This window comes from Filicampus tigris, chromosome 15 (genome assembly GCF_054856515.1).
Source record: "Filicampus tigris isolate MCC_2025a chromosome 15, RoL_Ftig_1.0, whole genome shotgun sequence".
NCBI classification, from domain to species: Eukaryota; Metazoa; Chordata; class Actinopteri; order Syngnathiformes; family Syngnathidae; genus Filicampus; species Filicampus tigris.
Window position 1 is genome coordinate 5,453,811 of NC_141231.1, and position 15,963 is coordinate 5,469,773.

Genomic DNA, 15,963 nt, shown 5'->3' on the forward strand with positions numbered 1-15,963 from the left:
CATGGAACTGTAGTTCCATCAACTTGAGAAACCTGCCTGACACCTGTCTCTGACAACCGAGGATGTCCTTAAACATACACAGTAACCGACTTGTCTTTTATAGCTTTTCATCCCTTTTGCGGAATAATGCAAGCTCGTGAAGCAGGACTACGACATTTGATTCATGGTTCCAAGAAGTAGGTGTTATATACTTTTGGATGGTCGTTATTTGGTTTAAAGACTCTGAAGTAAATCTTTAAGATCTACACCCCTTGGCTTTCAGTAACACAGCAGCAGCCAAACAACTTCATTATGCTGCATTTATTGGATAATTGGTTCTTTGAATGGCTGCAAGCTGCCAAACGATGGCCATCCAACAGACAGCAGCAAAGAAAAGTCAGGGAAAAGATGAAAGTTTAGAAAAATCCTGAAAATAAAATGCCTTCTTAAATATACTTTTAACCAAAGGCAAAAACACTGGCAAGTAATGTTTCAGCCTCAGGTTATAGCCAATACAAAACTACACCACACTGAAATTGTCAATTTTTTAAAAATAAACACATTATAGATTACAGAGTGTGTATTGTATAAAGAGGCAAAGTTACTTTGTTTTAATTTTTAAAAAGTCCAGTATTGCATCATTTTATTTTGAGCTCTCTGCTAAGACTACGCTAGCTCAAACCAGGTTAATTAGCCAAATATCAATTATGTTCATTTTCATGTGGAACACCAATGCAAGTTACTAGTTACAAGTTTGAACTCACACTAACAGGGCACACACACTTTGTACAAAACGACAGTTTTTTTCACAGGGAGCAATTTTATGGGTTTAATGGTTGAAGTGAAGAGGGGAAAGCGGGACAAATGTTTATAGTGAGGAGTTCTTGTTATTCAGAGCCCGAGAGAATGGAATGTAGCGGAAAGATCAATGTGTCTCTCTCGATGACACACACACGCCCACACACACACACACACACACACGATTGCAGATGTTCAGAAGCTTTGAGGAAGGAAACCTTGGGTCTCTTCAGGACATTATGAACTTGTCGCACACATACATACACACAGTTAAGATGTGAACACAAACCTGTTCTAACAACTACAGAAATAAAAATATTTTCTCCCTAAACTGCTTTCACTTCATTATAATAATAATTTTTTTTTTTTTAAAACGTGGCAACATCAGGGAAAGAAAAGATTATGGTCTGCGAGGTTATTTCTTCTCTCTTATATTTGTCCAGAGAAGAACAATTAGACAACACACACAACCATTAAATGTACACAGATATGTATATACTCTTGTTTTCTCCATTTTCCTCTCTCTCTCTCTCTCTCTCTTTCTCTCTCTCTCTCAGGCCCCCAGCGCCGCCCCCCACACACACACACATGCACACACGCACACTGTCTGGCCCATCACAGGACCAGATGGCACTAGGGGTGTTCCAGACAATTTACAATCTTTGTGAGTGTGCATGTATATCAGTAAGTGTGTACGTGTATAGGGGTGTGCGTGTCTGTGTGTTTGTGTGTGTGTGTGAAAGAGATTTTCCAAGCAACCCCCTCACAATTTTACCCCCCACACACACACAGGGAATTGGCACTGCCACTCTGGTGCCAGCGCTGCCAAATCCTGAGACTGAAACAAAAGCTGGGACAAACCATTGTGCAGCTTCCCTGCTCCGTCCCACCTCTCACTCTGAACCAGATGGTTTCATCTGCTAGTCTCTGTAGTGTGAAGGTTCGCTGTGTCTCTGGCAAGTCAGCGTACATCACATTAGTACATTTAACATACTCAATGAACAGATTCTCTATACAACACACACTCTTAAATAAGGATATTTGCTTCATGGCTGACTTGGAAATGAAATGTAGTTTATTTCATCCATCAATTTTTCATGCCGCTTGTCCTCATTAGGTGATGGGTGATCTTGAGCCTATCCCAGCAGAGTACACCCTGCACTGTTTGCCAGCCAAAAACTGAGCAAATATTTCAATTTACAAATATTTGGATGGAATTTGTCAAATGTAGTTGAGTAAAATATAACATCTGTGCAACTTAATAATATCAAAGTAGGATCACATATCTCCCTGTGGTGGACAGCAAATGATTTCCTCTCCATATTCCTTCTTTCACTTCATTTCATCCTGATTTTTCCACATTTTCCCAGCAACAAAATTTTGAAAGCCACACAGTAATTTACCACACTGTAACACACACACAGCAATGTTAGCACCTGCTCTGTTTTCTTCAAAGTCGAGCATCGCTTGACATTTTTAATCACAATTTTCAATAAGGATAAAGAGAAAACAAAAGACAGGAAAAAAAAATGTTTTGTTGTTTCCTGTTTATGGAGTTGAGGGTCAGCGGATGGCAACCAATATGCATATTTAAACTATGGACGGAATCTGTCACGACATGATGAAGCTGTGTCCTGGGTTGGTTTGTCTTCTATTTATTGACTGTCAACATTCGGTGCTATAAAATAATTTTTCCACGTGGCTACAAACCAGAAAAGATGAAAATAAAAAAAATGTTTACATACTTCTGTAAAGGCTCTGTTCTGGGTTGATAACAAATTTACAGCTAAGCTTCCATTTTCCATATTGCTTGTCCATATTAGGTTCACGGATAAATGGTGCCGATAGCTGTTGGCCATTATGCCTAAATTGCTGCAAGATACAATTGATCAACAATTAAATACATATAGTCAACATAAAATTCTTTATTAGTTAATAAATTATGCCAAACTCTAGTTTCCCCGGGTGTGGTTTAGATAAAATTGAACCAAGGTAGCCCCAGGAGAAATAGCAATTGAAGGCTTCCCTTGAGAGGGAGGATGTTTGTACACTTCTGTGGATGGGCTTTAACAAGCGACACTAACTTGTTTTCAAGTTGGCACTTAGAAGTTTCCTTCATTGCTTTAAATATTTTTCAGAAAAAACTGACACGTCAAGTAGGCCTTTTCTGTTGAGCCTTCTGATAAAATATATTTCAATATATAGAGTATTTTAGCATTTTTTTTGTTTGTGTCTGTTTTTGGTTTTGTCTTTTGTATTTATTTATTTTTTTGTATTATTTTCGAGCACATATTCTAAACTAACACTGTAACTCACACACAAACAAAATCCCCTCTGAGGTCAATGGCTGAGACTCTTCTAAGATCAAGAAGGAAGTACAGAATAATAAGGGCAGGAAGAAACAGTTGATGTTGATGGCTAGAAGGAAATGTCAAGTAAAAATGAATAAAAACAAAAACATCACATGATCACAGGATGTTTTGCACAGAAAATACCCCCAAATTGTGCGTTCTAAATTTAGACGGGTTGAGGATTGCCCGCAGAAACTGGCAACATTGGAATTACAAGTGTAAGTCAGTAACGGTTTGATAGACAAAAGAAAAGGGACAAGTTCAATGAAAAAAATATAAGTCTGGTGAGGAGGACTTAGAAGATTACAATCATGAATAAGATAAAAATTAAAATAAAATAAAAAGTAGATAAAAAGACTGTTGAGGAATTCTAAGAAATAGTAGAATAGTTACAATGAAGAGGATGAAAAAGTGGTGCACATACAGTAGATGAGTTTGAAGAGTCAGCTGCTCTGGCTACATTATTCATTATGAAATACACATCACCTTCGATCGTTGTAATATGTAAAGGTTCACACACTTATGCGCATTATATCCAAGCTGGTTGAGGTTGCCACTCTTTTTATTTTCTAAGGATTGTGTGATTAGGCACAGTGACTGCGATTCTAGCACGGCTGTTTCTGTTACAGCTAACAGGTGACAAACGTGCACCTCAGCAACGTCACAGATTGGCTGCAGAGCGAGGAGCAAAGAATGTTTACTGGAGACATGGGGCCCTGTCGTTTCAAAGAATATGTTGAAAGATGAAGGTCAAAAAGGGATGAGTGAGGGGTGAGTGCTATCAAATGACTAGAGGAGCAAAGTAGAGGAGTAGTTGTTAAACTAGTACGCCTTCCAAGGCCAGTCGATATAAGCTGTGTGCATCTCGCCACAAAAGACGATTCCATACGGTTTTTGATAGGTGGGGTGCAAAACGATTCAAGGACGGTTCATTTTAAAAAGTGGAATAATCCGATTCAGTACAGTGGGGTTATGATGATGATTGTTGTAAATGTGTCATTTCCTTCTCAGAAATATCCCTCCAATAAAATACGATTCGATACATATCTCGATATATTTCAAAGTGGAATGATTCGATTCGATTTGATGCACTCGTATCTTTTAAATCAAAAAGCGATTTTCCGGTTCAAACGAATATTTTTTATGACACCCCTAGTTGATACTCTACATCCTCTGATACAATTTAGGTCAGCGGTCTGTTGTTTGGAAACATGCCTCATAGTATTAAAATATGAACAATTTTGAGGTTGACGTCATGTTCAATTTTGGAGATCAAAATGTTTAGTCTGACTAACTGCCTATTTTGACAGTGTAATGGTTAAAATAAAGGTTAAAATAATAGCATTTGATAGGTTGAAATCACAAACATTTAACATCATTGGAGTGTGACCAAAAAATGTCATTAATTATTACCACACTTATTTACATCCAAGAAAGTGAAGAAATGAAATGTGAAGTACGTTACACATAAAGAGACATATTTACCCCAAATTGTATGGACATCTATGCACTCAATTTCTGTGCCTGTCTTGCATCTCTAATCACTCTCCACACTTAATGGCAGGCTTGCGTATAAATCCGACAGATTACCTGCTGCAGGTGTCCAACAGATGCCTCTAAAATAGGCACTTGTGACTCTAGAAAAAAGCTGATGAAGACCAGCAATTAAACAGTGACAGTTTGTCAGACAGGAGACATTTAGTCGTCTTATTACAAAGCGTATCAGAAGGCAACAAAACACTCAAACACTGACGGTTGACACATAGAGGATCAGACACACCAAAGTGACAACTGGGTCTGATTCACTGAGTCACAGACCAAAGTGAACAAAAAAGAAGCTCTCTCTAACTATAGCTGAGCCCAACTAGTCTTAGCTGCGCCTTTAGGGAAAACATATGGAGTGCCGACTCGGTAGTAAGTCGGCTTGCCGAAGCAATAGCGACGTCAATCTCCTGAGCTTTGTCAAAAAATAAATAAATAAATAAATAAAAAGCCCTGCCAAGTTCTAACAGACGCGAACATTGAAATCGCCGCCATTATTAGCACAGTCATTATTAGCGTTTGAAAAGCAAATGGAGCTCATAATATTTGCCATTATAGCTAAAAACGCCTATTAATTCTTAATCCGCACCTCAATTAAGAGCATGGCTGGGAGTTTTTGCCAAGGAAAGAAGACAATTTAACAGCCTCAGAGGCAGAGAGAGAAGGTAGGAGGCTGAGGTATTGAGCAACCGCTTTCTGCTCACCACCTCTATTTTGAAAGCCATCATCCGGGATGACTTTGAGTGACGGGCGGAACGGAGGCTGATTTGACTGAATAGAGACAAGAGGGTGGCGGTGGGGGCGTTGTTCACCACGTTCAGGTGCATTATCTGTTTCGGTACAAGTGTATCAAATCAAACGTGAGAGGAGATATTATTAAAGCAAACCCCTTTTTATTCCTCTCAGCTGTAAACTGTGACTGAATAAGCTATACCAATTAGAGGAACAAAAATCCAGCTTTGCCAATGCAGTTGTATCTACGGCTGGCCAAATTTCTCTGCAGATGTGTGAAGAAGCAAACACTGCTGCAGGGGATGATTTAAAAATTAATTTCTCTCCCCCCCCCCAAGATAAAACAGAAACAGAATGAATCTGTTCCAGGAGTGGAACTTCCACCACCAAGACTGCTTTTGCTTATCCTGCTGAGAGTCATGGGAAAGCGGGAGTCTATCCCAGCTGACTTTGGACGAAAGGCGGTGTACACACTGCTCGCCAGTCAATCACATTGCACATATGGACAAAGCCAACCACTCACGCTCACATTTATACCACAGGTCAATTTAGTGCATTTTTGTTAGCCTAGCGACTCCCAATACATTTAGAGCACAGACACAAACAGTACAAAGCATACATATGTACAATTTTGTGAAATCTCAAATCTCTCATTTTACACACTCTCGCACTCACACACCTCAGTCCCCTTCCAACACTGTTGACAGGGAAACAAACAGCACATGTGAGAGGTTCTAACGGTGTTGTAGGGGGGGTACACCAAAAGCAGCCAAGACCTGAAATAGACGAGCGGCGCTGGTGACAAGCACAGTGGAGCTGCTCTCTGAACGGCTTCATCCAGGAGGAGATTAGAAACACACACAGAGTTTGATGTGTGCATTATCTTTCCAGGGATGATCCCAAAATAAACAACAACGCGGCAAAATCTCCCAATAATTAAAATGGTTAATCCACTTCCTGCTTGCTGATGACCGTGGGCTGAGCATGTCATGTGGGACTCTTGCGCCGTTCATCTTTCGACGCTTTTGTGCATGAAGGTGAATTGATTTCCAAAAATATGAGGATTTAGCATCCACTAAGCCATCAGAAACCCAAACAAATATTTATAGTTTTGTGGAAGTGTGAAAAATACGTCTTTAACGGCTCTGATAATGCAAATTTGTTTGACATATTCTCTCGCGCGTATTTTGTTTTATATGCTTTGTCTTCCAGTGTTGCCGTTCAGAGGCTTACATTACACGTGACACCTTCACACAATTCTTTACATTTATAACTTCATGACAATTCTGACAAAACATATGGGAAATATAGTTGGTAGGCATAGTACTTGTATTAAAATAAAGTAATAGTAATACGTAATGAGCTAAATAATGTTATCGAATGAATAATGAATGAAATATAGAATGAGTAGATGCTATGGTCATGTTATATGTTAATTTTAGAACATTTACTCTTTTTATCCATTCTCAGTAGAGCAAAAACATACACATGCAGCTAAAACTCTCCGCAGCTATCCTAACAACCCAAGTTAAATGTAGCTCCTACATTCAATAATTTTTGAACAGTGGAAGTGTATCACTTCTACAAACGTATTTTTACGCTAATGACTACTTTCCTATTCGCCGGGGCTTTGGTGGCATTGCAGAAAAATAAAATGCAAATGACGTTCCACAAAAATGAAATAGGCAAGGGTTGGCTGTAGTAAACCTATTATAAATTTTCTAGTTTGCAATTTTCTAGTTTTTATTGTATTTCAATCCAACAGATCTATTAAAAAGGTTAGCGGAACGAAAATACTTTTCATGTAATGATTTAGCCTAATGTTAGGAGGTCAAACTGCTGTGCAGTACATTTTTTAACAGTATACGTTTTTTGAAACTTGCCCCAAATCTAGACCAAAGTCATGACTGCTGAGCAGAACTAAACATACAATGTGAGGACCGGGTTCAGTGTCAGCATGTCCGAGCCTCTGGCCTCATCCCTTCCTTTGGAAACTGCTGCTCTCATGGCTGTGTGGGTCTATAGAGTTCTAATTAGCTGCATTCACAAACAGCGCCGGGCTCATCAAAATGCCGAGGCCTGCAGAAAGCCACAGCAGGGGTGAGCAGAATGTGTGTGCGTGATGAATCTTGTACATGTGGGTGGAAAAATGGGATTTTGTTTGTGTAGTTTCAAGTTTGTGTGACAGAACTGTGTGTTTGCTTTTGTGCATGAAAATGAGGTGAAGATACACATCCAGATAAGCAAACCAAAGCTTAACGGCCGCTGAAAACGCAACCAAAACTGGGTATTTTATTTTCCCCCAACAAACTCCAAACATTTCTTGTCCTGCTTCACATTTGCATGCGCGGCACAAGGGCAGACCACACCATGGCACACAAACAAGCAGGAAACAAACAGGACGTCTTCAGCGTGCCGTTTTTCGGAAAAGAACAGAATGGCTCACGGACATGAGCGGGATCAACGGAAGTGACCGAGTATCTCTGCGAAAACGCAGCCAGAACCATTTTTTTACCACACGGACTGCTTGTGCTTGGATGATCGTGGATTCCGTTTGCCCCAACACAGCACAGAACATACAGTTAGGCTACATTTTGTTTTGTGAAGGGCATGGAGGATGTATGGACTTCTGTATTTCATTAGTACTGCTACATTCTGCAGATTGACACCCCCAAGTAATCGTCTCAAAGTGCCCTTGAGTATAATACTCAACCTCTAAATGAAGCCCCTGACATCAGTTTCCCACCATGCTTTCTGGTTGCCAACCTTGCATACGTGCCATATGCTAATGAATGTAAATGTGTGGAAAAGTGTTTTGAGTGGTCAGTAGATTCACCCAGCCATCCGTTGTCTTCCGCGATCATCCAACCCATCAGACGTTTTCCAGCATCTCTGCGCTTGTGTTAGCTCTGTGCTCATGTTGTTACAGCAAATAATTTCAAGAATGGAAGGTCATGTGAAAGCAGGTCGGGTATGTAATAGCCAGCAATACTATTGTTTGGGAATAGTAACAATAAAATAAATTGTTTATTAATTATTTTCTGCGCAAAACTCTTTTGCGTTCATACTGATGTCTGACCATCCGAGTGACTCAATTAACAACCAAACTGATACAGTGTTCCAAATTATTATGCGCACAAGTAAAAAGGAAAAACATTCACTTTTACCGGTGCTTGATTCTGGTTCTGGGGAGGTTCATTTGAACATACTGGTTGTTGTCAAATTCATCCTGCAGCCTGAGTAGTTTATTGGTCTTAAATTGACTCCTTGTTGTTGAATCTTAGACATTGTGTCTTTTAAGTAAATGAAATATTGTAATTGGAATGAGCAGACAATATATATTAAACAGAAGTTAATAATAGTCGAGAGAACTGAACAGCATGACCAGCTATACTGTGCAAAATTCTTATTTTTAGAACATGTGAAACAAATTATGACTTCACACTTTATAATGTAATCTGAAATAAATATTATAGGAAACAATGCACAAATACAGTAAGCACAAGTTAGCTGATGACGATGTCACATTCATCTCATGATTTACATGTGACACTGTGAGTCTCTGATTTATGCGGAGAGTTTGTCATTCCGTGCAACATGAGCAAAAGTTTTTTAAAAAGTATATATATGTATATACACACACATTGATATGTGTGAAATATCAATGTCCACACGAGACACGAGACACGAGAGTGTCTGATTCATCAATGAAAAGATTGTATATAGCCCTAATTCTCTTAATAACTGCCTCCAGGACTCCACACATGGATATTAGCATGCTGTTTTGCCTTAGATGCGAAGAAACACGGAGGCACTAAGGCTTAGTGGAATTCCCACGCTTTAAGAGCTAACACAATGCTAGCAATATAGATGCAAATATGAGTAAACAATTGTAGCCTTGGTTTAATTTTGCATACTTATTTTTCCCCGGTTTCTTACATCCGCTCAGTTTTCGTACCAAAACTCTTCCCAGGATTGAGCGCACACAAAAAGCATCCCATGTTTTGTTGACTGTTTCCTTTCCTGCACATTCATCTGAAGCATTTCTAAAGTTGCACATGCTTGTTTATTGAGTGCAACTACTAAACGGGCCGTCACGTGGCCATGAAAGTTCAGAGTGCCAGCCCTTCAATAATGAAGCCTATAACACAATGGAATTCAAGAACTCATAGCAAATTACGGAAATGGTGTATGCATGGTCAATCTCATCAGGATGTGTTGGAAGTCTACATCAACGACAGATTTATTTTTCGCGTGTGTGACAGTTGTTCAGTGACTCCCAGGCTGGTCCTTGTGTTAGTAAAAAACAAAGGGAAGTAACCCTGGTTAACAGGGATTTCACTTCCAAAGAAAGATGCCTCCTATTCACTGTCTTTAATACACTAACAAGAGTATTTAAAAAAGGTAAAAATATGTTAAAAATTAATTTATTCATTCATTTCGTTAGTCATTACATTTATATCACGTTGTTTTCCTTTATGTAAAATGATTCTCTATGGATCCGATATAAATGCTTGGGTGTCTGGAACTGATTAATTGGGTTTGGATTATTTCCTGTGGAAAATATTGCTTCCGTTTCCATACAATTCAGTTTTAGTCTCGCTTTCAAGCACTGATTCCTCAACAAAACTTGATGTTCCACTGTAGCTGTGTATAATCACAACAGGACACACAGTGATACAATCAATGACATCCATTTCAGGTTCCATAGGTAGCTGGAGCCTATCCTGGCTATCCTGCAAGCTAACAAGCAGCTGCTCAGCAGGTGTTGTCGGCGGTGTACAAGAACCGGTACTATCTGCACTTTTATTGTACTGAGCTCAGCATTTGAAGTGTTAAACGCAAGCTAAACATACTGTACAACACATAGCCCTTAGTTGGTCATGTCCTGGCTACTTTCTGAATTTGTAAATGATACAGAGGGTATCTACCGGTACTATGTTTATTGTCTGCCAATAGCAATCACTGCATGAATAAGCAAGTGGCTCAGTGTGACCAGAGAATCACTGGCACACATAAGGAGCATCAAGCTGCTGACCGCTACAGCGTACCTCACTGACCTAATGAATGAGCGGAAGACACATTAAGGAAGTAAGTAAGTCACTCACTCACTCACTTACTCAAAAGCCAAACAGGATTAAGTGAATAAATTACACACTCTGCTGGTATTATCTCATTAACGTCAATCACACTCACACGTTTCATGACAAACTCACCAAGTTACAACCTGACAGTAAACCGAAAACAATTTTCCCTCACAATCGACAGTCCAGTTCAACTTTCAAAGCAACCATGTTTCACTACTGTTTGACACCACAAGGTCCACACTGTATAGAACCACAGTGAGCTAATCCCCACAGCACATTCACAGGCAGGAAAGAGTGACATCACCAAATCCGAAAAACAGGAAGTCTCTCAGGAATGAACATGAGTAGCTGAAAACAAAAAGTTATCCTCCAAATTGTATAAACCGACTAAAAACATGCCTAGTTTTTAAAATGACAATATTTACGTTATTACGTAATACACTAAAATACTAGGGCCTGTTGTTATTTTGTTTTTTTGTTTTTTTAGAGGAATTGTAGCATGGTTTTAATAGCCACATATAATCATTTTTTATGTATAATAAGAGGAATATGAAGAATAACTCATAGAAATTGAAAAACACCGCTGAGCAAATACAACACAACCCCACCCCTCCCCCCAAAATGTGTATGGTTACCCACAGAGCAGTAGTAGAGCAGCAATAAACAGGTGAATGGGAGGATATCAAATTGAGAGAAGAACATACAGCTCATTGAAAAAAAAAAAAGAAGAAAGCTGACGTACTTGAGCCGGAGAAATGTCCACTCCCCAGGGAAGTCGGCCCATTCTTTCCACTGCTAACAGGAGGGGAAAACATCTAGAAGACAAATAGAGCACACATTACCTCCAAGAGCACAGACAGAGGCACCAATAAGAGCACACAAAAATGACTGCAGCTACATATGAAAAGCTTCATTCCAATACACCAGGGAGACATTTGGCTGGAAAATAGTGCCGCAAGAAGTATATCACCTCTTGCCTCAAATGTAAAGGTGACATCTGCTTTTCAAGAAGCATTCATCTTTTTCCCCAACAACAACTGAATTACAAGGGGTACAACTGGAACAGAGTACCCTACTTGTCTGTTCTAAAACTTTTCACTTCAGTTCAGTATCAAATTTTCCATGGTGGTTTTATATCTGAACAGCCAAATACAGAGCAAAACACTATTTAGGAATGAAACTCATCATATTTATCTAATATCTAACTTTAGTGACAGCTACATGCATAGTGAATCTGAAACTGATGCTACTATATTACAAACAGTAACTATGCTGATTCACCATTTTACAGATCATGAAAAGTAATCATTTACATCTTTGCGGAGCATCAGGAGTGAGCACTACATGAGCATCGAACTTACACATTTAGGCATTTTACTATTATTATTATTATTGTTATTATTATTATTGTTATAAATTGAAAGTTATCATCTGAAATGCATGTCTATAGTCATTGATAATCAACATTGATGTCATTGTGCCTCCTGTTGGGCCTGAAATGTGCGCAATGGGGGTCGCACTGGTGTTGGATGGCTTCAGAGGTGTGATGAATAGACAAGATTTCATATTTTTTATCAGCAGCTCTATCAATTGTTAAAAGAACCACTTTGGGTACTCTGTCCAAGGGAGGGCGTTCACAGACCTACGATCGCATAAATTACTCTTCGGCCTGCTTTAATGGTAGGAGGAGACACTAGCAGTCTTGCCGCTTTGTTTGGTCAAATGTTTGTTTATTCATATTTTTAATGAGTCAAACATGAGGAAAACCCACATTACTGAAAACTATTAAATATGACTTCATTTTATATCTTAATGTAAGAGACAGAGGCCTTAGAATGTGTGTGTGTGTGTGTGTGTGGCGTGTGTGTGTGTGTGTGTGTGTGTGTGTGTGTGTGTGTATAAGTGTGTGTGTGGTGTTATTTTGCAGTTCATTTTTCACATAAAATGACTGTGAAGCATTTTAAAACACACATTTAAGATGAAATATACTGTGCTTATCTATATTTGTTGACAATATTGTTGCTCAGGAGAAAATTCTTCAATTATTATTAAAAATAATCAGCATCATAATAGTAATAATAATAATAACAATAAACGTTTTGATGCATCAGTATACTGCTCAGACCATTTATTTGACCCATTGCGAATATGCTATTGTATCAAAAAGCCTTTACACAATATGCATCGTGATATATGACAATACATTCTATATTAAAAATATTCATCCATTTTTGTTGTTGTCTGTGTATAGCTCATAACGCTTACTTTGCAAACACGTCACAATAACAGTCCCATAGGACACAAAAAAAACGATTTGATCCACAGCCTCTTGTAGCACTCTTATATTGGTTATTCACAACATTGAAAATAGTGTGGTTCAGATCGTGTTGCATTTGACGGCTTTGAAACTAAGATTGGCATCCCTGTCTTATTTTTGTAAAACTCAGCCATAATAGTTGTGATACATGAATATCCCTAAGAAGATTCATATAAATGTCTACCTGTTTAACTGATTTGATAAACGATGTGCATGTTATTGTCGTATATGCATTTGCATTTTTGTGATCATTAAGTAGTAATATGCCATTTTTGTCTTTTGTTCAAGGATTTCCTGGCATGCAGCACCACTGCCCTTTTTTGCACTTTCTAATTTGACATATCATCCTTTCATACCAGGATTAATGGGAGTCCGTTTATTCTTCCTCATTGAGGGCTGTATCTATTTTCCTCCTCCTCACCCCCCTCCTCCTCTTGTGACCAAACTTGCTCCCAGAGGGAGGTAGAGGCACAGAAAACATGGCCGAGGGCATGGAACACTATTTCCTGTCCCTCAAGTTCACACCACAGTCTTTTATTTCAAGGGAATTGGAAAAAAAAAAGTGTGCTACATTTAAAACGGGATGAGTACTTTGCGCTTGCAACACTGAAAGCTGCACGAACGGGACATGTGCAACACGCAGGTTCATGCTGAAAGATTTTTTTTCTTCTTTTAACTATTCTATATACTGTGCTGTGCTTAGTACACGTATTGTAATTGAAAATTAAAGAACATTTTTGGTCATGGGCAAAAGGCTACATATATAAAGGGGGAAGAAGGACTTAAAATGAAATATACTACCATGGATGATGGGAACATTTTCAAATCGCTGTTTCGCATCTATAAGACAACAAAATTACCAATGCAGCATCAAAAATATCTACACATACAAACAAAATGAAATCACAAATATGCTCTCACTTTTCTTTTAACTTACTCTAAATAAACAGACACTTTGTCCAGTTATATGTTCAAAGAAAGCTATGCATATACACGCCGTGCAACTCATTAATTAAACATGTAAACTGTGAAAGCCTAACAGGACGTGCTTATTTACTTCCAGCCTCTCCTATCATCACTCTCATTTGTTTCAAATAATAATAAATGAAATGTTCTTACCGCGCTAAAATCCAGTAAGTCACTCAGTTCCTTGTCTGTGCCCAAAGCTGCCATCCGCTGTTGATGATGCATTTTAGCAAAATCACACGGACCTACAACATGGAAACAAATAGAGAAATAGATGGACAGAGGAGGTAGACGTAGACAGATAGACAAAACTGTAGCTGGATGGCGATGTAGATGAGGAGAGGGGATGAAAGACCTCTTTCGCTTTTTTACGCACAGCTCCGCGCCGCTCCGGGTCTTTGCTCGCCACAGCCAAAATAAATCCAGTAAAACAAGCTCAAAGCCTCGATCAACACGTCTATTTTCCTCTCATCCTCAGCGGGGAAGAAAGCTCACAAGCGGGTTCCCGGTTTAAAGTCGCTGGACAAAAAAAGAAGTGACAGAAAGGACTGTGTTTTGGTGTGTGTGTTTTTTCTCTCGCCCTCCAGCCAAAGAAAGTCCGAGCTCTCCGCGTCAAGACGCAGTTCGTCCGCCCCGGTTTGACTGTCAGCCTCAAACAATCATATAAATAAATAATAAATAAATAAATGAAGAAGACTGAAACACCTTCGCAAGCTCGTGAGAGAAGAAGCAAACCTCCGAAGAGATTACGACTTTTCACTCTGTGTGTGTGCATGCGAGTCAAGAGGAAGAGTACTGTGGAGGCAGCTCGGAAGAGTCCGGACGGAGTGTGCGCTTCTTGTGGCCGGGTGAGGGCTCCCTCCGCTCGGCTGCGGGTGCTGAAGATGCCCGGGCGCTCAGCACGGTACCCATGCGCGTGTGGCTGTGAAGCCTCGGTCGGTGTGATTCATGTGGTGGTGCGGCCACCTAGCTTACATCCACGTCTAACACCATCGCGCCGTTGTAGGCACTGACAATCTGCAAGGGAAAGAAAGACAACAAGAAAGCTTTGTTTGCTACGTAAATTTACACCAAAATGAGCCAACCACGTTTGGCCCTTTTTTTGTTGAGAGAAGATGACAGTACCTCTAACTTGTATTTTTGGAATTTGTGCAGTAACTAGCCTGATTAAAATAAAGCAGTGATCTGCCAGCAATTTTGATTTTATTTTATTTTATTTTATTTTATTTTATTTTCATGCAACATATATTATGCTGTTCTCCGTGGCAATGATATGAGGGGTCGCAAGCACGAGGTTTGCAATAATTTACCTCCAAGGACTAAGGAAGCAAAGGCCACTTTAAAATGTTAACTTTTAATTTTTAAAACACTTTTAAAGCACTCTATCAAGAAATTACACATTTTTGTCATGTAAATCATGACAACAATATGATTTTTCAGCATTTTGTGGTTACCCACAGCAGCTCTCTATCTCACTATAGTTCCGCCCCTGTGAGAAGCAGCTGAAAACTGGATCCATCTCCAGAACCAAAATAAGAGCAATTTTTTTAAAGCAGTTTCTTAAGGATAATTAATGTAATATTTTCTCAAATCAGTCATGAAACGGAGCAGAAAGTGGAGAAAAACATTTTTACTTCCAACATGATCTTTATTCCCAGAGGAACTGTGATACTATTTAGTTGTTCAAATTTTATTTTCATCTTTGTATTTCAACAAAAGCTCTACACAAAATCGGTTTATTACTAATAGTAGTAGTCAGAGTTGTCAAGGGCAAAGCATCCATGGGTCATATGGACATTGCAATCCCTACTATTTAAGTCCCTCCCAACCTTTTTTAAAAGTAGCATTACGGGCTGTGTTAGATGTTATTTCTAGCGTCTGCCGTGGTCCGCTTAAAAGTGACAGCAGTTGCAAATGGCCCATAGGCCATAGTTTGGTCACCCCGGCGTAACTGGTGCAGGGAGGTTCAAGTCAAGAGCTGTCTGTTAACATACATTATACCATTCCGAGACCTAAAACTGTTATGCAACGTTTGACATTTGCAGCTAAACTGCAAACTCTACCCTTGCGGATGATGTAATCGGCCAAACATGACATGGGCAGACACCGCCTTCAATCATGCATCTGTGTGTGACTCCCCAGTCCCCAGCAATAGTGACGGGGGTGCTATTAAAATATTTTTAAGATGAAA

General features: G+C 39.3%; 1 protein-coding gene across 10 annotated transcripts in view; it reads right to left on the minus strand.

Moving 5' to 3' along the window:
- tcf4 (transcription factor 4) overlaps positions 1 to 14,787 on the minus strand; it is a 177,485-nt gene extending 162,698 nt beyond the window's left edge. For 2 of the 10 annotated variants that reach the window (XM_086053265.1, XM_086053269.1), the window contains exons 1-4: positions 14,128 to 14,786; positions 13,926 to 14,017; positions 13,608 to 13,646; positions 11,232 to 11,304 (exon numbers count right to left, since the gene is read on the minus strand). In XM_086053265.1, the coding sequence (XP_085909391.1) occupies positions 11,232 to 11,304; positions 13,608 to 13,646; positions 13,926 to 13,997 (184 nt within the window). In that variant the 5' untranslated portion in view covers positions 13,998 to 14,017; positions 14,128 to 14,786. Of the gene's footprint in view, positions 1 to 11,231; positions 11,305 to 13,607; positions 13,647 to 13,925 lie in introns of all 10 variants that reach the window. The other 8 variants (XM_086053264.1, XM_086053271.1, XM_086053270.1 and 5 more) reach the window with 8 other exon arrangements.
- Between the last annotated feature and the right edge of the window lie 1,176 nt (positions 14,788 to 15,963).